Consider the following 23,498-nt stretch of genomic DNA (forward strand, 5'->3'; position numbering starts at 1 on the left):
GAGCTTAAACCTCACTCTCATCTTCCAATAATCTTAGAGGTGCTTAGATACTTCTATCACACTAAAAGTGTGGCATGCCAATATATTACTCAGTAATACATAACTTAACTCACCTCTTTATCCATACTTTCTAAATCCTCTTTACAGAGAGTATATAGTGGCATTGTCTCAGACATACTTGGCTGGCGTTTCCGTTTTGATGGGTCGGGTTCATCACTCTCATTTGCTGGCATCTCCTCTTCATCAAAAAGCTGTTGATGTGGTTGAACAACTCTGAAAAAAAATCCAAAAGCTCATATTACATAAACGTTATGATATGAACTGAACAGTATGTCAGATTCAGCATGGAATACAGATGTGTTACAAAACTCTTATATTGGAAAACTTACCCAAATTAATCATGTTGCTCAATATGGATTGCCCCTCTCCCCCACTACAAAGAATTCTGAAGGCAATGTCATAGCTTTGTCAATTAGAAATGCAAGAGAATGAGTTATCCATGACCCCAATTCCCACAGCACTATATGTTGTCCCACGAACAAAAGCTACAGTAAGAGAAACGTTTGGGAACCTGCCCACTTTTAAATATAGAAACGGATAAAACACTAGGGGACTTGGAACAAAAAAAATGTTCATAGGATATTCTAGAGTAGGGGTTCCCAACCTGGGGGCCGTGACCCCCAAGGGGGCCATGAAGTAATTCGAGGGGGCCAGGAACAGTAAAGAAATGATTTATTAATTTTTTAAAAAAGTCTTCACTCCCTGAATGCTGTCTGCTCCCCACTGCCGCTGCAGACAAAACCTCCCTCTTGCTCCAAAAGAGAGGGAGGGCTTTTGCGGACACAGCATAGCATCTTTCAGGCATGCCGAGGACAGGTGTGTGCCTATAAAACACATGGCAGACGCTGAAGGATGGAGCTACCAGGAAGAAGAGGGGATTACTATCGTCTGCTGTCGTCTTCTTGCACTACTGCTGCTGATGACGTCCTTGCTTCGAATGAGAGGAGAGGGTTTTTTGTGAAGCAAAAAGAAGCAAGGCTACAAGGCAAAGCTGCTTTCCCTCTTCTTTCCTGGCAGCCAGCGTGCCTGCCTTTCTTGCTCCTGCTTCTCTGCCAACTCCTTTTAAAAACTATTCTTATTTGCGAGGCCATCCAGATCTTGCCTTCAGCCCAGACAGAGCCAAGGACCAGTGAGAAAGCCCAGGACTTGCTCACCCCCCATCTCTGAGGCTAAATGTGTGTACCAGCGACTCCCCCTTCTTCCACCTACACTCTACCCCCCTCCCACATGCCCGAATGCATGCACGCCTGCAGATGCTTGCAGGACGGGCAGGTCTGTGTGTTTGTGTGTGTGCTGATCTGTCTTCTGTTCTGCTTTCATTCTCCAAGTGCACGCTGATGATCATTCCAAGGCCTAAAAGCACTAACTCCCCAACTTAATCCATCCACTTTGTTGTCTGCAGTACACAATCTAGCATCCTCATCACCACCACACTGCTACTTCTTGTTTTGTTTTTCAAAAAAAGGTCAGCAGCTCAACACTGTCACCCACTGGTGTTGGGAGACAGGACTGTACATCTTCAAACTGCGTGTGTGGGTGGGGAGGGGGATATCAATTTGTTTGGACCCTTGCATTAAAAAAAAGAAAGCAACACAGATTAGCACATCAGAGAGTTTGTAATGCAATTCATGGTTCTGGGTTTCTGTCTGCAGGGAGCTTTTAATGGAAAGGGACATTTGGAGATGTGATATTGCCACACACCATCTGAAGGAGTACACTCCATTTCTACAACTTCAGAACTGAACATAAGAACAAAATCATAGTAGAAAACATAAGAAAGACTAAAGGAGGCTCAGCGAATATAGGATGAATCAGAAAAAACAAAACTGAAAATCAGGAGTGCTAGAAAGTCAAAAAGAGGAACGATAGTCAGGTACAGAGATGAAAGCACTCACCCCCCTCTTCAATCTATCCACCCTTTTGTCTTCACAATCTAGCATCCCCACCACTATCACATTGCTGCTTCTTTATTATTATTATTAAAAAGTGCAGCAGGTTGGCTGTGGCTGGGGTCCACATAACGCAGCTGAAATATATTTATTTATTTATTATTGCATTTATATCCCACCTTTCCTCCAAATTGCTCAAGGTGGTGCACCACCAACCTCCTTACACCAACCCTGTGAGATAGGTCAGGCTGAGAGACTGTGTCTGGCTCAAGGTCATCCAGTGGGCTTCATGGCTGGGTGGGGATTTGAACCTGGATCTTAGTCCAACACTGTAACCCACTGGTGTTGGGAGACAGGACTGTACATCTTCAGACTGTGTGTGTGTGTGTGAAAGGGAAAGGAGATGTGATTTTGCCACGCACCATTTTTTCAATTAACAGAGGCTAATATTACAGTTAGTGGGGGGTCATGAAGTTTTTTGAGCTTACAAAGGGGGTCCCATAATCATAAAGGGTTGGAACCACTGTTCTAGACTGTGTGCTTTCCTCCTCTATAACCTCAGACATATGAACGACTCTCACCCTGTCAGACAATGGTTCTTAAACATGAACTGTGCGCAAACATAAGACACAAAACAAAGCCTATTTTTGCCACTGAAACGAATCCAATTTTCCAACAGCATTAGAATAGCACAGCATTATAAAAAATGTTTAAAAAGTGTTTAGATCCACTGTTAATTTGTTTTGGATAATAATATATGTGCGCCACACAATGCTTAGCCAGAACGAGGCACAATAAGGGTGGGGAGAGGAGGAAGTATTCTTGTTTCTCTATTTTTATATCAACCCAACAAAAAATAATAAGGCTGATAATTCTAGTTCAGAATCTTTTCAATTCCCTTTCCAAAATTTAACTGCTACTCTTAGATTAAGCCTATTCTTATGAATAAATTTCAAAATTAAAATAAGATATGTGACATCTTGCTCTCTACGAAAATCTGACTTTGGTGAGGAGGATGTTCCAGGAGTTCTACGATAAGCTTATATCTTCAGCTGTATCTCCCAACGTTTCGAACCACAATGCCAGGAACTAGTATGGCAGTAGAGCCACCCACAAGGGAAACCCTTTAAACTCCTCATAGTTTCATGAGGTATTTCTTATTTATTTAAGCTCTAGCTATTTAATGGAGTTAATAGAAATGCCTCCTTGGCCCCTGAGGGCTCAGAGCCATCTTCCTATATTAGGAGTGACTAATCTTTTTTTTAGCCCAAGGACCACATTCATCCTTGGTCAACTCTCTGATGGCCTTATGCAAGCAGTGGATGTGGCCATCCCATATACTCACATGCACACTCTTGAGTAGATCTTTGCAAGGCGGCTAAGAAGGAGCTTATTGTCCCCTTCCTCTTGTGAAAATGGTTGATCTGCCTGGGGAGGGGATGATTTCCAAACCAATCAGGGCACTGGGCTGGGCAGAGAGGTTTAAAATGCTTCACCTACCTCATTGCTATATGTACTCTTTTTTGCCACCAGAAAAACTGGTGGGGTCTTGGGGGGCACAAAATTGCTTCAGGGGCCTGATGTGGCCCTCAGTATGTTCCTCCTATTCTAAATGCTTCAAAGAAAAAAAATGAAAAGTTCTTGGCTAGAAGAGAACTCCCTTGTCCCTGCCTGGCAATTCATTGAACCTTTTATGTCTAAGGTGGGAAGGTATCCCTCTCCAAGTAAAGGCTATCCAATGGTTACTAGTCAAGATGACTACATATTACCCCCAGGATCAGATAAAGCATTCCTCTGAATACCAGCTGTTGGGCTACACAAGCAGGAGAGTGCTACTGTGGTCATGTTCTGTTTGTGAGTTTCCCATAGGCATTTTGCTAGGAACAGAACACTGGACCAGACAGGATTCACCAGGGCTCTTCACATATTATGTCAGTCAACAGGTTCATTAGAAGTTAGGGGGAAAAGACAATGAGATAGGGGTAATATCTAGGTAAGGGCTATCTAAACAGTATTCCCCTCCCATCACACACACTAGATACAGATTTAAAAGCAATAAAATTGAGTAATGTTATCTAGTACAGGCATACCCTGCTTAACGTTGCTTCACTTAGCGTTGCCTCGCTATAATGTACATGCTCCATATGTCCCCATACCCCGCTTAACGTTCGTGCGCTTCGCAATAACGTACATTTTATTGGCATGACACCGCTGCCATCTAGTGGTGATTGCGTGCAGTACAAGTGAAGACAATTGCTTCACTTAAAGTAGATTTTCACTTAAAGTATACTCTCTGGTCCCATTGCAAACGTTAAAGCGGGGTATGCCTGTACTAAAAGGGCTGGATATAATTCTACCTCAGACAACAAAATATTTGAAGACAGAAGTAGTTCTGGAGGACATATTCTTCCTCCACTAGTTCTAGAATTTCCCTCCTGCGTAGCTAAATACAGTGCCCTCTATAGTAATTTTAAAATTAAACAGTGGTAGTTGTGTGCTTTACAATGAAAATAGGTATGCACACCTTAAAATTCAATTAAGTTTTTAATAAGGTATTGATTGGGCAAAGTGATAACCTAATTTGTAATATGAACTTAAAAAGCAATTCAGAAATCTGCCTTCAAATAGAAAATAGGAAGTTGTATTATTACAAGTAACAAATTTGAAATGAACATTGCCTGATTAATTTTATTTGGAAGCCAACAAACCCACAATGCTACAGGTGACTGATTTTAAAAGTGGATATTTATGTGCAGAATTATTTGGTCTGAAAGAGAAACACAAAAAGAAAAATCGGTATTTTCAGGATTATTGTAAGTAAACTACTATGAAAACTTATATGCGCTGCATATCAGTATTTTTAATAAAGCATCTATTGCAAGAGAAAAATACACAAGTATTCCTTTACAAGTTTGTTTACAACCTCAATGCCACCCAAAAACTTGAAAATGATTTATGAGTTGTTTATGTTCATGTACCTGAATAAGGAATGTTCCCCATGGACTGGTAGAGTGAGGGGAGGAGCTGGTGGTTGAATATACAGAGACTGGTTGGCATTTTGAGATCCTTTCCTAATTAGTTTTCCAGTGTTGGGATCATAAAGCCGAACTTCAGGAGGAGGCTGACACTTTGGATGAATGGGAGTTGGATGAAAAAGGGCAGTCTGGAAAGCGCTATGTATATCTGGAAACATGGCAGGACTGTTCTCTCTGTTAGATGAAATATTTAAGAGACTTAAGTTAGAGCAGCCAACGTCTTCCATTTCTCAATTAAAAAATACACATACCTCTGGTCTGGGGAACCTCTGGTCTGCAGGCCAAATTTGACCCACCAGGCCTCCCTGTTTTGCTCACAAGATCTTTCTGGACAAGCCCCCCACCCTATACCTGACATCATATATGACAGGTGTGAGGCATGTAAGGGCACGGCTTGGCTGAAAGGGGCATTCCTACAAACCCCTTGTTCAGTGCTTCCCAAGTGCCAACTTGCCTTCCAAACACCCAACAATCAGCTGTACGTGCACAGGGCTGAGCAAGTCCTTCGAACTCTCTCTCCACTTCTCCAGGTCATCTTTGACAAGTGTCAACACCTGACATCAGATGACTGACAGGTGGGTGGCCCCATGGGGTTGGGGACAGATAAAGATCTGGTCTACCAGGTCAAAAGCGTTCCCTGCCCCGAGTACATAGTTCAACTTTCAATCAAAGTTCAACAACATTTTTGGAAAATAGCAAAGTAAAACAGAAAAGTAAAAATTACTTAGAAAAGCAAATCCAGAAGCAATGTAAACTCGCAAAAAGTTATTTTTGAATTTTGTGTTACAAAATTGACAAGCATTCCACCATTAAGGCAATCTTGAAAAAATAAACTCAAGTTCCTTACCTGAAACTTGCAAATGGAACAGCACTTATCATAATGTTTGGTTAATTTCAGAACGAACACAGTGGTTACATTCAAATATAATGTAAACGAGGGGCAGGGAACCTCAAGCCTGGGGGCATAACATGGCTCTCCAAGTCTCTCCATATGGCCCTTAGAAGTGTCCCTAGGCCACACTCACTGGCCAGACACCCCTCTACTGGCCTTGCTTCACATCCTCCTTCAGTATTTGCACCTGTGTTCTTAAACTCTAATAATGCCTCCTGCTCCCTTGAAAGACAAAGAGGGGCATGTGAGTGTAGAATCCAGTCTACTATACCAAAATAGGTTCATTGCTGTATCCACTTTTGCCTTGAACCCCACCTAGCACTGGCATGTGGCCATCAGAAATTTGCCTAGAAGGGAATATGGCCCTTGGGCTGAAAAAGAGCCACATTCCTGTGCTAAACCATGGCATACTACTGTGACGGAAGCCCTGATTTAGACTGAACTACATACTCCCCTTTAACACTGATGCATTAAACTGCACATTAAAAAATCTTCTTGTTTATATAGTGCCAACCATGTACATCGCACTGTACAGAAAAAATAAATGAATAAAAGCAATAAAAACACATCCCTACCACAAAGGCATGCAATCTAACTAAAAGTTATCTCCAAAGATTTCCATATTTGTAGCTCAGTTGTGAAGTAGCAATCATTTTCACAATAATTTAATCTTGTTGATCAAATTTGATTAGATTGCACCAAATAAAACCTGTTATTTACATTAAATAATACCAAAGCAATATTTCCAATTATAGAAAATATGCACACATATCCGTCCCATTGAAATTAGGAAGCTGGTTTGAAGAATCCTTGCCTATGCCTAGTAAAACATAATGCAATATGTATAGCACAGATTGATACTGTGCTAAGAAAAGCCACATCCATTCATGAAAATGAATCTGATAATTAATGTTTGGCAGCATTTAATATGTGGTAGCACCCTTTAATCCATACAGCCTGATCTGCAGATATAAGTAGTGTTATTACTATGTAAGCGCACAAGTACTAGGTCTAGCTATCCGTTCCAGCTAGTTTTCATATTTGGTTTAACATGTTTAACACGAGCAAGTTTAAACCAAAACGCTGCTAACTTGGGATGCTCTTGGATCTAGCCTCAGCCCTGGATTTTCAAGCCCTGGCTATGGCCAGGAGCACCTTTGTGCAATTAAGATTTGTGCACCAGCTGTGTCCTTTTCTGGACCCTACAGTGATCCATGCCGTAGCCACCTTTTGTCTTAATTACTGTATGTGCTATATGTGGAGCTTCCTCTGAAGATGATTTGGAAACTTCACCTGGCTGAGAATACTGCAGTTCAGCTCCTTACAGCAGTGTGATACATGGCCCAGGTTAACCTCCTTTTGTACCAACTGCACTGGCTGCTTATTCATTTCCAAGAGCAATTTGAAGTGCTGTTTTTCACATACAGGCATACCCCGCTTAACGTCGCTTTACTTAACGTCGCCTCGCTATAATGTACAAGCTCCATATGCCTGTATTTCTCCAGAAACACAGCTAGCAAACCACTTACAGGGTTAGGGTTAGGGAGAGGCGCGGCAGCGCAGCAGCAGAGGCTTTAGCACGTGGGGATGGAAATAGACGCGATCGTGCCACCGCAAATCAGGTGGAAGGCGCGATTGCGATCAGCTGGGAGGCGCGGCAGTGCAGCAGCAGAGGCTTTAGCGCGTGGGGGTGAAAATAGACGCGATCGCGCCACCGCAAATCAGCTGGGAGGCGCAATCGCAATCAGCTGAGAGGCACGGCAACGCAGCAGCAGAGGCTTTAGCGCGGGGCTTTGAGGCTCCACATGAAGGAGAGGGAAAAATGTTTTAAAAGGTAGCGCTTCACTTTAAGGACATTTTTGGTTTACGTACTCGCTCTGGTCCCATTGAGTACGTTAATGCGAGGTATTACTGTATATAGTTCTAAATAAATGACTTGGGTTAAGGTAACCTGAAGGACCACCCTTCTCCATATAATCCTGCCTAAGAACTCGGTTCTTCCACATAAGCCCTTCTCTTTATACCTTCAGTTACTTGTAAGGTGATAACACACAAAACAGCCTTTTCTGTGGTGGCCCCCCACCTCCAGAACTCCCTGTCTAAAAAGATTCATACGGTTTCTCACTACTGAAGTTTATAAGGAGAGCTAAAACTTTCCTTTTTATTCAGGTTTTTGAGCAACCCATTCTCGTGTTATCTGCTATTTTTATACTGTCTGGTTATTCCACTGTTTTTTACTGAATATTGCTCTGATGTTGATATCCTTGGGAAGGAATCAGTTTTTTAACATAATGAAATCCATATTAACCAGTCAGTTACCAGAATAAAGCAGAAATCCTCATCAAAGTCATTAAAATTCACAGACACACATTCCCAAACGAATGAGAAAAACCTAATCAAAAATCAACAGTAGTTCACAACATTCTTGCAGAGTCCAGGACAAATAAGCCTCAGGAGAGAAGGCAATCCAGTGGAAGCACATCACAACAGAAAACAACCTACTCAGTGTCACTGGCCAAAACTCCTGAAAAAACTGAGGCACTGTGAGAGCAGGGAATGGGTTCCTCTAGTGTGTCCCTCAAGGTACCCTAGACATGCACCACAAACACTTTGAAAAAGAAAGCATGAGAATCTCCAAGTCAGGCTGGAAACTAACTGGGAGCTACTGAAACTTTGCAACACAAGTGTAATGTGGTCTGTCCCTGGCAGCCACATTCTGAATCAATTTCTGAATATTCTTCAAAACGCGACCTCACATAACGCTTGTTGCAGTAATTCAGTATGGAGCACAACATGAACAGTAGCAGGTCAGCTTCCTAGGAGATAGCACAGTTTAAGAGCAAAAGCTCTTAAAAGTCATTTCAGGCCAGAGGAACCCCCTGACCCTCTAAAAACAGAACTGGGCCCAGGGCGCATAATCCTTTCTACAGGAATGGTCCTGAAGGAGCATTTTTATCACTTAATCAAATCCTAAAGAGAACTTTCCAGTATGATGGGTCTTGATAACACTCAATGACAACAACTGAGAAAATTTCATGGATAACTACTGTAATCTATTGGAAGATGTTGCATTTTTCCACATACAAACCCATGGGGTTGGGGGGGGAAGAAAAAAACATTTTCTATTCCTACAAGTCATATTGCTTCAATTGTTGTAATTTAACACTTTTTCTCTAGTTTTACTTTTGAAAAGCAAGACATTAAGTTTTAGAAACTGACCAAATGGTTTAATCAAGGAAAAGTCAGCACTATGCAAATTTAGGTTTGGTTTATGCTTTAACTATATTTTTCTGGCTCTTATTTTCCACAAGGAGTTGGATAAGCTGGTTAATATTAACTTTGTATTAATAATTTTGTATTATTCTTTCTTTTGTTTTATGGTTATAATGCACTTTACACAGGTATTGCCCAAGAAGGCGGCTTAAAATATTTTTAAATAAAGCATTACTTTGTACCTTTGTGTTTTAAGGTAGTCATCCTTCAAAGGAAACAGCTGTTCTTCCACTTTGTCCCAACGCTCCAAGCAGCTCCATAACCAGTCTGGATTTACAATATGGAGATTTTTATAGTTCTGAGCTTGTCTGACTTTTTCGGTGCCTATTTAAACAACAAAAAATTAGCATGTGTGACAGAAAAGCTTTTCAGTAAATCAGTCTATGGGAGCAGTTTATAGGGATCAGATACTGATTTCAGTGGAGCTTAAGAACAAAGCTTGGATGCTCCTAACTTTCTTCCCATGCTTTAAAAATCCCTTTTAAAAGAGTCTGTCTTTAACATGGCAATGACTACAGATTCGAAGCTTTAACTATTTCACAAAATCAAGATCCAGATGCACTGGTAACATAGCTGTTTAGTGCAACAGAGGCATATGGCATTTGCTGAAGGGCCTAGCCAATTGTTCAGATACACTTACACATTTCTAGATACCAACACCTACAAGAAATACGAGGGTAAAGGAAGAATGCCTCAAAAGTGGACCTCTAATGTTCTAATCCTCCGTGGCGCAGAGTGGTAAGCAGCGGTAACGCAGCCGAAGCTCTGCTCACGGCCAGAGTTCGATTCCAAAGGAAGGAGGAAGTCAAATCTCCAGTAAAAGGGGTTGAGGTCCACTCAGCCTTCCATCCATCCGTGGTTGGTAAAATGAGTACCCGGCACATGCTGGGGGGTAAAGAAAGGCCAGGGACGGAACTGACAATCCCACCCCATATATACGGTCTGCCTAGTAAACATTGCAAGACGTGACCCTAAGAGTTGGAAATGAATCGCACTACAAGTGCGGGGACACCTTTACCTTTTTAATGTTCTTCAGAATCTATGCAGTCACTGAATACTGGAGTATTCTTAAAATAGTCATGCACAGAAATTTCTGAACAGCAATTCTGGAAGCTTACTGCATTGCTGGAAGCTTCATATGACCACCTATTCACACAGAGCCATGGTTCAAATCCACAGAAAATTCCATGGTTTAGATTCACTCTGTATTATACTTACCAGCTCTTGCTGCAATAACGTGGGTTGGCCTATTGGGGTCATCTTCATTCAATACTAGGTTTTTTGCAATCTTAGCTCCAAGTGCAGTAGCATGATAATGCTCACGTGTTTTTTCTATGGGAAAATTTGTTGGGTATAATCCACTAAATAATATGGTCACATCTGACAACACTTTTTGTTTCAGTTCTGGGACTATTTTTCTTATATCTGGAATTTCATCAGTTTCTTTTCTCACATATTTATCATACTTTGAGTAATAATCTGTGTGCACCCGAACAAGAATCTCTTCAAGATATATTAAATGGTCATCACTGTCTGTATCATCATCTTCCTCTTCCTCCATGCTTTGATCTAAAGATTCTCCCACAGTTATCCCAGATTGTTCACTATTTTGAGATTCTGTCTCTGCCTCTTTCTTGTCCACACATCCATTTCCTAAGCTACAAAGGCTGTCTTGTTCACTCTCTTCATGTACTTCCAGATCAAATGCCTTGGGATGCGGATTGATGCTAGGCGAGGATAAAGAGTCTCCAGAATGGTTTGACTGTCCAGTCTTTTCAACATTAGTATCAGTTCCCAGAAGAAGCATTGTACTTTCTTCCTGTACAGACTGCTTTGATTTTCTCCAGCTTCTCTTTCCTTCATTTCCACTATCTGAGGCAGAAGAAGATGATTTCCTAGCATCCAAACCACCGTCGCTTTCACTATCACTTGACAATTCAAAGTCCAAATAATTGGCTGACTTGTTTTGAATCTGTGGCTTGCCTACAACTGTCCTATTATCATGGTCTGAACACACTTGAGACTCCTTGGCACTTGTATCATTTGTGTTAGTAACATCCTCTATGTGATCAGAATCACTTAAGGAGTCTCTAACTTTAGCTCTATCATTAGAATTCAAATCCCAGGATGAGGTCTCATTGGCAACAGAGTTATTGCCGTTTACTTCCTTTGTAGATTTTTGAACACCGTTGCTTTGTTCTACATTTCCAACGTCCTTTACTTCTTCAGAGTCTCTTGTTACTGCTGCTGGACCCAATGCCTCAGCTACTTTTGAAGATTGATTTGCTAAATTAAAAGATATGCATGCATATTAAAAAGAATCAGTCTATAAAGTCAAAATGCTTAATAAAAAAACAAAAGTCCTATCTTCTAAGAGTTAATCCAACTATGCTTATTTTTATTAAACCAGAAGCCTGGGGTTGTGGAGAATTCTATTACAATTTGCAAAAAAAGATACACAACCAATGCAAACATACACCACCACTGAAATTGCCTCCAACCAACTTCCCCTGTGTTCTGATACCTATGGGGGTGGGGGAGGAAAATATTGGTCCACTTGCAATATGTGTTTTAGGTCAACAGATATAAGCTGCTCAAAACCTTACAAATATAGCATGTAAATGCAATTGGATTAGAGGGTAAAAAAGGAATAACCTAGCTTGAACATTTTTGGAAGAAATACAAAACAGTTAAGAACATATTGATTAATCCTCAGCCACGTAAACAGTTAATCATATTTTTTTCCAGAATCCATACATCTATAGTGCAATCCTGTTCATGAGTTACAATAACTGGACAAGGATAGGTTTCCAACCAAACCCTATTTATAAACTAAAGCTATCAACTGGAATCAACTAAGAATCCCAGATACCAACTTCCTCCCCTTTGATCAGTTAGTTGGTCATGATCCTATCACAACACAACCCCAGGAGTATAATGATTCAGTAATGAAACACAGCATGACGTATCAATATAGATGGAATGTCACTATACTGCTTTACCTGCAACTCTACAATCTGTAGTCCCCCCCTCAGCGGCTTTGCCTGAGCTAGCCCTGCCCATTCCCCCGGTATCCACTCTCATCACTTATACATCAGAGGCAGGGCTAGCTTGGCCATGACACACAGGGGTAGGGGGCAGCAGTGTGGCTATTGTCTTCAGTCGTCGTGTGGTACCCCTTCACATGAGTAATGCATGAAGGAGGCTTACAAGTCTACAAGAGCACAAAAATGAGGGACAGGGAAGGGGCCATTACACAAGCAACAAATAACTAAGCCAATAACAGAAGCAAGGGCACTTGTCTTTTCAGATCTCTTACTGATATTCTGCCTCAGGGTTTCAGACACCAATACCCACCAGGAACTTCAACTCCACTATTGCAATTGAGGATGTAAGCTGCAATTATTTGCCGCTAAGTTCATAAAAACTGATTTGATAAACTTCAGAAAAACTAGGTTTTTCTAATATATAAATCATAATTCTATGTACAGGGAATCTACTGCGCTTTGTATAGTGCAGGAAAACGAAAGAAAGCAAACTGAACATGATCAGAGCATACACCATGGAAACAAATAATTTTCAACCTTCAATTCTTGCTACTTTTTTCAAGTTATTTCTTTAGACTAGAGGTGGAGAGCCTGTAGCCTTCCAGATGTTGGACTCCTAACTCCCATCAGCCTCAGCCAGCATAGCCAATGGCGGACATGATGGGAGTTGGGAGTCCAACCACATCTGGAGGGTCACAAGTTCCCTATTCTTGCCTTACACTTGTCAAGAATATCGGTCCCCAATATTACCAAGATTTCAGGCTTGTCATCATTAAGAAACAACCTATTACACCAGGGGTGGGGAGCCTCTGCTTCTCAGACCTAGTTAGGCCTTGTACAGGTCCCAATTTGGCCCACAAGGCAATTTCTTACCAACCACACCCACCTGTTTCAGATTGGAAATGTGACTGCCTTCAAGTTGATCCCGACTTATGGCGACTCTATGAATAGTTTTTATGGGAAGCGGTATTCAGAGGTGGTTTACCCATTGCCTTCCTCTGAGGCTGAGAGGCAGTGACTGGCCCAAGGTCACCCAGTGAGCTTCATGGTTGTGTGGGGATTTGAACCCTGGTCTCTCAGGTCCAGCACCTTAACCAGTACACCACATTGGCTCTCTTGTTTCAGATTAGTTAATGGTTTAAAAAGACCAAAGACTATCGTGATATAGACATGATTCCCTTGCAAATGAGAAGAACATGCACACACACACCTGTGTTCATATTAAACACACTTACCTGTCTTTTTCATTTGCGCTTCCCTTGATCCAGGTGGTGCATTAATATCTCCTATGCCCTGAAAGTATACGTATTTCTTCACAGTTATCAAATTTGGTGCAAATTTCCAGACATCCTCTCTGTCATCAATAATACAAACCATGGAATCGCCACAAGGAAATAAGTTTCTAGAAACAGGAGAAAACATAAGGGAAATGGACTAATTAGATAACTCTGTAAAAGGATTACCATTAAGATGTGTGTAAATATATCTATAAAAACAGGAACACATCTTAAATTCATCTGTTATTTATAGCCCTTTACATTATCAGTTTGTTTTATTAAAGCAACTACCATTTCATCTGTATCATAATGATTATTAATCAGTTTTGCTTACCATCATTCAGAAGGTGACAGTAGAAAACAAGCCATAATATACTGACAAAGCAAAAGCTATATACATACACAAGTCCTTCAGTATTAAATCCATAGATAATAAAAAAATCAGATTTATCAAAAATGTCTTTTTTGATAGTAGGCCCTTACAAAGGTGAGCAGTAAGTAGTATCAAATATAACTCTGCCACCTGGAATGCTGTTGGAATCACTGCTTCCAACTACGCCAGATTATCTGGTGAACAAAGTAGTGCCAGATACCACATAGTGGTGTGACTGAAACTGCTCTTCAAGACAAACTGATAAAGCAGAATTGCCTCATTATCCCAAGAAACTTAGTTAGAATGCCATAAGTAAGAGTTTGCAAGTCAGGGAGCTAGACTGATTATGGTGGAAAACAAATTGTTGGATAAGCTTTATGTACAATGGGAGCATACAACTGCACTGTTTTAATAAGGACATTAAAATAATATGACTCAACTTCTTTGGATAGGAAGAGTAATAGTTTCATACTAGAAGCTTTGACATCTGCAGTACTATTCAACACATACAGGAATAAAGCATAACATTTAATCATGCTGTACAACAAATCTAAAACCAAAATGTTACTTTTAATAGAGCTGTGGAATAGCACTTGCATGAATTTGTCAGACAGATCAAGGATCCCGCTACAGCTCTGTCCACATGGGAAACAAGTCCTACTTAGTTCCATAGTTTTCTTAGGACCTGTTTACACCTCTATAAATTGAGAGGCTAGAGCAGTCCTTGGGTTCATATATTTCCTCTCCTGTCCTCTTACCAAATGTAGAAGGTAATGTCTGTAATGGAAGATGCTGAGGTTATCTACATGTTATCTACATCTGCATGTTCTCTGGTTATTTGGATAATAATTATCCTAAATAACTAGATGTAATTCTCAAGGTCAAAATAGATACAATCACAGCATGTCCAACATGGGTTATGCCAAATCCCTACAAAAACAGGAGAGGAGAGGGGGAGACTTAAAACATAGTGTGAATGGTTAGAGACGAACACTTCCATCATCTGTAGTTTTCTTCCTGAAGCCATTTAAAAAAGCCCACCTTATTTTGGCTGATTGGGCTCTGCCTGAATGAACAGAAGTGGCTTTTTTTTTAGAACGTAATTTTGTGCAGGGGATTCACAGGCAGAAAAACTATACTCCTATTAATAATTATTACACCTATTCCTATCACCTAAAAATCACTTCCGGAAATATGAAAAACAGAAGCAACAGCTATCTGTTTTTCTATTAATTTCTGTCAACATGGGCAAGATATAATCTCCATTTCTTTACAATAAAAGGCACTGAGGTATATGCTTGTGTTTATTATCAGGAGGGACAGGCTGGAGAGATAAAAGAATTAGACATTCCAAAGCATGCTCCCCCCCCCAGCAGTATCCCTCAATGCGTTCCATAAGCAACATTCGACACCCAATACATACCTAAGATTCCCAGTTTTAGAATATGGATCTATACATTCATCCCTTGACAATATTCGATGGGAAAAAAGCTTCTTTTCGGAGTCCAAGAACGCTTTTAAGGGAAAAAAGTCCAAAATTAATATGTATTTACCACAAGTATCCCCATACTTTGTATGATTTTCTCTGAAATACCACAGGATCAATCCTTTTAGCCAAAAATGTATTTTAATCTGAATTACTGTGTATAAATCAAATTTATTAATAAGATCCCCAAATATATTCATCTACTACATAAACAGTAAACACTGTGACTTATGTAACAATTCATAATTCAAGAGCCTGGTATTAAGACATTAAGGTTGCAATCTTACACATCCTTGGGAGTAGCTCTCATTGAATTCAATGGAGCTTAATTCAGAAGAGATGCATATGAAATTGTGCTGTAAAATATTTGTAACTATAACCAACATAACTTGCAACGTGACTGACAGTGTAATCCCTAACATCTCTACTTAGATGTAAATCCTACTGAATTCTCTGGGGCTTACTCCCAGGTAAATGGGGTTAGGAGTGCCATATGAATGTGCTTAATAGGACGTGACATTTTGTGGGATAGAAAAAAGGTTTTGAAGCTTATGTTTCTAGTTGTATACTCTGTTCCTTAAGAATAAATACTCAGACCCTTAATATTTGAGCCAACATTTCGGTTTGTCAAGCAACACATCATGTTTTGTGCTGTAACAGTACACCCCATCTTAAATGCTCATATGCTTTTATAGCAAGCTGGAGGTTGGAATATTCAGGACAGACAAAAAAAAGTACTTCGCCACACAGCGCACAGTTAAACTATGGAATTAGCTCCTATGAGAGGCCTTAATGATAATAAACTTGAATGGCTTTAAAAGAGGATTATACAAATTCATTGGAGGATAATGCTCAATGGCTATTAGCCATGATGGGCATGCTCTCCCTCCATAGTCAGAGGATGTATGCTTATGAATATCAGTTGCTGGAAACCGCAGGAGGAGAAAGTGCTCTTCCGTTCAGGTCCTGCTTGTGGGCTTCCCATGCGCCACTGGTTGGCCACTGTGAGAACAGGCTGCTGGACTACATGGGCCACACGCAGGCTCTTCTTATGTTCTTAAGTCTCAGGACTGGACGATTTCCCCCATTTGTTCAGTTCTATGTCTTGGGGCTGCAGACAGCCAAAGCAGTGGAAAATCTACTACAATTCTTAAGCAAAATGGGCAGTTAAGGGAAAGTTTAAACAGATTTAAACAGGAGTTCTTGTAGTTGCAGGTTTTAAGTTATTTGTAAGATTCAAACAAATATTTCTGAGCTATTTTGAAATAGTAAGGGCTTTGTTTTTAAAAAGATGAGTTTGTGCCAATTGTGAAACAACACTGATTTTGAGGTACTACAATCAGGTTTGTCATAATAATAGGAATTATTCATATGATTTATTTGCCAGCTTGTCACAATATGTAAATATTTTTTAGGTTTCATCAAAGCAGTTGGGGGGGGATCACATTAATGCAGGCCTGCACAACTTCTAGCCTGTCAATCATATATGGCAGTTTAATAAGCCTCTTGGCTTTGCCAGAGATTGTACAAATTAAAGGGTTGTCAGGCATCTGCCAAAATACATGGACCTTTGGTCAGTAACCTACCTCGCAGGGTTGTTGTGAGGATAAGAATGGGGAGAGGGATATGCCACCTTGAGCTCTATAGAGAAAAGGTGGAATATAAATGTAGTAATAAATAAATAATACACATCTGGTGAGCTGCATTCACCTTGGTGGGTCACAAGTTGCATTATTACAAATCTTGAGAAGATCAGTGCAAACTTGTTTTTTAAACAAATAATGTCAACATTTCTCAGAAACTGTTTTTAAAAAATGTGACCCATACTGTATGGTGCAGATTCCATTTTCAGACGTGACTAGCGACTCAGGGAGTGATGCAATACACTTTGAGGGATTCAGAAGTTCAGAGGTGATTGTATAGCAGTTTCTAGAAATCCCTATAAAAGGCTTCAATGATACACCTCTCAATTAAAAATTGATAAATGTAGGCTAAAACTGTTGTGTCTTACAGGAATAACTTAAAACCCACAAAAACAAGAACATTTGAGAGTTAAGGATAGAAGTTCAACCTTAACTCACCCGACTATGCTTAAGAATTTCAGCAAATTCATGTAGGGTCATCCCCTTGCAGTACCTAGGCATAATGAATTGAAAGAATTAGCTAGAGAGAATCATCACTAGGTAAACTTAGAAAGATACACTGGCTTATCAAAATGAAATTAAACATTTACTTTAGAAAATAAACGTTTCCATACTCATTAGCTACACAAGCAACTTGCTAACAAGATTGGTCAGTGGGCTAGATCACAATGTAACTCCCCCTCCCTTCACTGCTACAGGCTTCCTCACAAATGACTGGGTTCACCTTGTGTACTTTCCTGGATATATAGGCAGGACCTTGAGCATCAGAAGCAGAAGGTGGAATTGTATACCAAATGGCCAACTGTGTGGTTGATTTGACAATGAACTATCCTTTATCAGTCTACATATATCAACACATGTAATATGTTTACGGCTAACCATACTTCCTTCTTTTTTCAATAAATCTGAAACTACCATGCTCAGGAGACCAACTGGCGGGAATAAGAAGTTGACATCCAAGTATCAGTTACCGAAAAAATAGGAAAATATTTTTTGTTTTCATCTGTTATGCAACCATATCAAAATATTACATTATGCGTCAACTGAGACTTTCCTAAGAATATATAACACTTATTGATGGCTTACATTTCCATGCATGAATAGCAAGATACAATGGCTAGCTCAGCAACAAACTCCAATTAATGATTATTTAATGTCCTGATTCTGCATAATCACATCATGACTTAACAAGCCAAGATATGAACAAACTATGTGCACCTGCATGCAGTTCCTGGGAGGAAACAAACCAGGATTCCAAACAAGTGAGGATACTCATAAAGAGATAACTTCATACACAGACTTGTTTGGAACACATTTAGAAGTTTCCTGTGTGCAAGTAATGGGAAACTATGGTTAAATCTGGCTCCAGAACTCATTTTCCCACTCACATGAAAGGAGTTAAGGGGCTGCATGATGGTGCATGGAGTGTGAGCATATCTTATTAAGCCAAGGTTCAAACATGGCCCATGGGTAAAATAAGTTCTTCCCTTTCATTAACTAAATCCAAAAGGATTACTTATATATCTTTTTCAGTCGAAGACCGCATTCCCTTGTTGGGAACCTTCAAGGGGCTTTATGTCAACTAAGTGTGGGGCCAAAACCACATATACAACCCATCCACCTGCATCCATTCTCTTTCTCACCATATACCTGTTCTCTTCCTTTCTCTCACTCCATACATCCGTATCCATTCATGCACACCCATTCTCTCCCACCTCTCTCCTTTTCCCTCCCCAGGACCTTTTCCCCTAAGCCTAACTCCTGCCAGGGTGGGTGGGGAGGGGAGGTGTCACAGCTTGCAGGGAGGGCTAACTCTTCTCTTCCCATGTCGATTCTTCCCCCACCCCAAAAAAGCATGCCTGCAGCTAAAACTCCCATTCTCTTCCCAGCCGCCGTATCTCCAAGATCATCCCTAGTTTCCACATGGGGCAGGCAAAGGTGGAGAGGTTATAGGCCAGAACCAAATGCCTGATGGGCCACATCTATCCTTCCCTAAATGGAAACATTTAAAGACTTAAAACATCTGTCAATAGCAACCAGATAGAGACATAAACTGCTTTCCTTTCAACACCAGGTAAATCCCATTTCCTTTTCACTAGTAGCTGAACCGCTCATATTTTCAACCAACTTCTGCCAACATTTGGGAAGTTCCAGTTTCAAAGAGCCACTCTACATCCTCCACTCCATTTGCTAAGCTGAAAAGTTATCAACTATTCAAGAAGTGAAGTTGTAGCATTTTGAGGAAAATCAGCAGCACATATATGACTATCAGACAGGGATGAGATGAAACTAGTTTAAAAGGTATTGTTGAGGCACGCAATTCTCTGCTCCTGACAGCTGAAAAAACAAAGGCTGTCTGACAAACTGAGAACTAGGCAATCCTCTCAAAATAATCCCAAACTTTCATTCTGGACACAGATGATGGAAGGCAAGTCTTAAGACTGTATTCTTAAGATTCTAGAGACAACACAACAACAAAAATTACCTATAGGTTTTATTTCAAACCAAAATAGGGGAGTTTTGGGATGATTCAGAATAAGTTGCTGTGAGTAATACATATGTACATATGCAGTTCTTTTAAGGGCAGAAATGGAAGCACAGTCATTATGAGAACCATATCTCATAATTTTATGTTGGCTCATAGTCCTCCCAATGGAAAAAGACATTCTGTCCAAACTATATTGCAGAGCAAGCTAGAAATTGTTTTAAATAAGGAGTGCCTGGTACCAGAAAATAGTACAGCAAATTCATTTATAAGGCTTTTCAAAAGCTATTTTCATGGTTCTGGGATTGCAGTTTCCAAGATTCCAAAAGTGAACTGTTGACGAACTTGAAAATGGCTTCCTGGGGTTGTATCTTTTAATCAGAGTAGACCCAGTGAAATTAATGAGCCTAAGTCATGCTCATTAATGCCAATGGGTCTACTTTGAGTAGGACTAACACTGGATACAATCCCTGATCTAAAATCTTTCATCTTGCAAGAAGTGAGGTGTCAACTGATGCCCACTGTAGTTTTGAGGACTTCTCAGAAATATACCCTATGCAATTATACATTGTCTGATTAGTGAAAGAGTGGAAGCATCTTAATATATTTATTACATTTATATCCCAGCTTTCTTCTACATATGGAATTCCCAGTAGTCTCCTATCCAGGCATTTATTTATTAGACCCAGACCTGCTCAACTTCAGATAAATATTTAGCACAGATACTTAACAGAGTTAGAGTTCTGATCTATTCAACAGAAACCACATTATGGGGAGAAACACTAATTATTTAGATTCTTTCTTTGCATGCATTCTGTGGCTATTTATCAAGTTCATTGATAAATGCCATAATGGTTATGGCAAATGAGGGTTTTCATCTTCTTGTCAGTTCAAGGCGTTCTTTCAAAATGAATTAATAAAACATTGTTTGGTACTCTCAAACAGCACAAGTTGTGGTACTGGCCACCAGTTATTCATGATGACTTTATACTCCCTCCAGAAACAGATGCTGGCTGTAAAATATTCTTTGTTAAAGCTCAATGTGTTTTACAAGTAAAACCTGTGAATTCAGATGTAAGGACCACTGAATCCAATGAAGCTTACTCTCAGGTAAGGGTGCACAGAATTGCAGTCATTCCACATGCAAGTTTAGTCTTTAAGGTTAAACAGGACTTCATCTTGAAAAGACAGTCATTCTTCCTTAATTTTTGTAGTAAAATTTCCTCATTCCAGACACTACTCCATCAACCCTAGGAGCTTGCTACAGCACTTCAAGAGGAAATTGGAGGGAAAATGACCTTCTGACTGGAGTAAAGAGGAAAGACTGATTATGCCAGGATGTCAATCTTTTAAAGATATAATAGGATGTTTTCTTTTTGGTCAGGAACTTGTCAATCTTTTTAGGTCAATGATGACACTGGGGTCCCCTAATTTCTCAGGAATAGTTAAAAAATTGTGATTGTACTCAATGTTAGTCTTATTTAGAGTAGATCAGTTGAGATTACTAATTTGACCTATTGAAATTAATGAATTTATTCCAAGTGAACCTTCGTTGAATACAACTTACTGAAATTTTTTATGGGAAGGATTTTCTCTTAGGAATTCCTGACGTATCTCCTGAATATTCCTAGAAAGCCTCTGCTGATTTCATTGGTTGCTTAAAAAGAGAAATGAGAGGAACCAAATGCTAGTTGCTGCTGAACTTCAGCATCACCCTCTTGATCTACAGAAACCTCCTCTCTGATATTATATCCCTCCAAGACATTGACATAAGCCTGCAGTCTTCTACCACACTGATGGGAATAGTTGAGGTGAAGGGAGCTCAACCAGATGGAGACAGGATTTCACCAAAAATGTTCTGAATTTGCTGCCATTTTGGTTTAGAATCATATTGGTTGTGAAGGATGAAAGAGGCAAGAGACTCCAGAAAGCTGCTGCTTCTCATTTCTAGAACTGGGAAAATAAGATTTTTTCTTTTTGTCCTTTGTTTTCACCAAAACTGCCACAAAGTCTAAAGAGCTTCTGCAAAGCAGGTACTGGTGAGGTTGGATGCATTCAACCTCACAATACCACCCGAGGGGAACTATGATGGAGGCCAAAGAATAGGCATAATATTTAGGAAGGTATCACTAAAAAGCTGCTGAGAGTTGCTTTGGTTTTTCTAAGCCTATCACACTGTGTTGGAGACTTCTGGTAGAACTGCAAAGTTTATTAGTGCAGAGGAAGACATCTCTAATAATGACAAGGCAATGAGTCAAGAAGACTCAAAGAACAAACATCTTTCCTATGAGCGTTCTAGTGGGATGGTGTGATGTCCCTGTATTTTAATATCTGTAAATATGGTAAGTGCGGGTTTATTAACTGATATATGGGAAGTGACTAAGTGAGAGGGGGGAGTACACGGGCTAGAATGCTAGAGAATGCTGTATGATGATTGGCTGAGCATTTGAGTGGCTGAAGGTATAAATGAGAGGATGACAGTTGGTTCAGGGTTCTGTTTTGTGGGGGAGTTGTTGGCGATTGGTTGTGGAGTGTGGATTTGAGTTGGTTGTGGGTTGGATTATATTTGGCTGGTATTTAGGCAGAATATATATGACTGGAAACATAAAGAGTGACACTATATGAAGCCATACGCTTGTTGAACTTTCCTAAAGTAATCTTGTTATTTCCTGGTTTTATCAAATAAATGCTTTTATTGGTTTACCAAAAGCCTGATCCTTGGCTGAGGATACACAGACCAGAAGGGAGGGCAGGGTAATTACCAAGGCTGGAGGGAAACAGTATCAAATAAATGGTGGCAGCAGTGAAGGGAGATACTGTAACATCGTCTAGTATCCAGAGCAACCCAGGATTGTATGCTTTATAGACAAAGATACAAGGGGGTTGTGGACAGCAAGGGCACCCACACACAAAGTAACAAGCCATAGGGAGACTAAGGCGAAGTCTCTAGCAGTATTGTTTACAGGGAGTGACTGGTGGTGCTGCATAGCAGTGGGATCTTGTGAAATCTGTGCTAGGGTGAGCTAAAGAAAAATAAAAACTACGTTTCTCCCTGGTGGTAGCCACGGGTGGGAGCCTGACAGGTGGTGCCAGGGGGAGGAACATTACAGATGGCATATAATTCGAGTGCAAAAGTAGAATGGCTTCAGCAACCATTGGGGCATTTACTTTGAAATGGGCAGCTCTAATGCAACATCCTCCGGTAGAGTGTATAATCTGTTAAAGAACTACTTTGCAACTTTGGTCAAAGATAATGGAGCAGATGGAAATGCAGGCCAATACCAATGGAGTTCCAGTAAGGAGTACATTTAGATCCATCCTGGGAGGAGTGGGAGGGTAAGTAATCCTTTGCATTTGCAGAAAGGCAATTGTTGCATCACCTGCAGCCTTCCCCATCCTTCTTACAAACCTAATTCGGTGAGAGTGACGTATAGAAAAGGAGTAACTACTGGCTGGCTCATACACATATTCTGTTTTATTTTTAATAAGCATGTCATCATCTTCAAGGGTTAAGAGCAACTCTGAGGAAAACCTGTCTTCCAGTAATCTGGGATCTTATCTGTAAAATGAGAAACTGACTTCAGATTATCCTTTCCCCACCACAAGCAGCAGCTTTTTTAACAAGCCCGAGAAACATTCATTTTCATAAGTACAGATTTAATTAATATTTTTGCCCAATTCAGAAAATCCCATTTTTTTTACCTTAAAACAGAAGGGACCCCATATAACAGCATTAAGACTAAAATGACAAGTAACAAATGTTTTTTAAAAAAATTCCATTACACATGTGGAGTATCAACTCCCATCATTCCTGATTGGCCATGATGGCTGGGAGTTGAAGTCCAGCTATATCTGGAGGGCTACAGGTTCTTCATCGCTGCTCCACTACGTATCAAATCAGGTCTTGATACAACTTAATTTCTCTGTAAAATACTGCCATCTAGTGTTTGAAACATTCATACAGTATTGTAACAATGACTATTGCTAAAAATATGCACCTGGAAAGTTAATTTTCTTCTCTTCTTCTCTTAAGAGTTA

The 23,498-nt window shown here is 40.1% G+C and overlaps 1 protein-coding gene across 1 annotated transcript in view; it reads right to left on the bottom strand.

Annotated features, from left to right (window-relative positions):
* CTDP1 (CTD phosphatase subunit 1) overlaps window positions 1–23,498 on the bottom strand; it is a 109,536-nt gene that overhangs the window by 58,136 nt on the left and 27,902 nt on the right. The window contains exons 6-11 of the mRNA XM_061594050.1: window positions 15,270–15,360; window positions 13,432–13,598; window positions 10,368–11,435; window positions 9,332–9,473; window positions 4,928–5,158; window positions 114–273 (exon numbers count right to left, since the gene is read on the bottom strand). Of these exons, the coding sequence (XP_061450034.1) occupies window positions 114–273; window positions 4,928–5,158; window positions 9,332–9,473; window positions 10,368–11,435; window positions 13,432–13,598; window positions 15,270–15,360 (1,859 nt within the window). The remainder of the gene's footprint in view (window positions 1–113; window positions 274–4,927; window positions 5,159–9,331; window positions 9,474–10,367; window positions 11,436–13,431; window positions 13,599–15,269; window positions 15,361–23,498) is intronic.

This window comes from Rhineura floridana, chromosome 1 (genome assembly GCF_030035675.1).
Source record: "Rhineura floridana isolate rRhiFlo1 chromosome 1, rRhiFlo1.hap2, whole genome shotgun sequence".
NCBI lineage: Eukaryota > Metazoa > Chordata > Lepidosauria > Squamata > Rhineuridae > Rhineura > Rhineura floridana.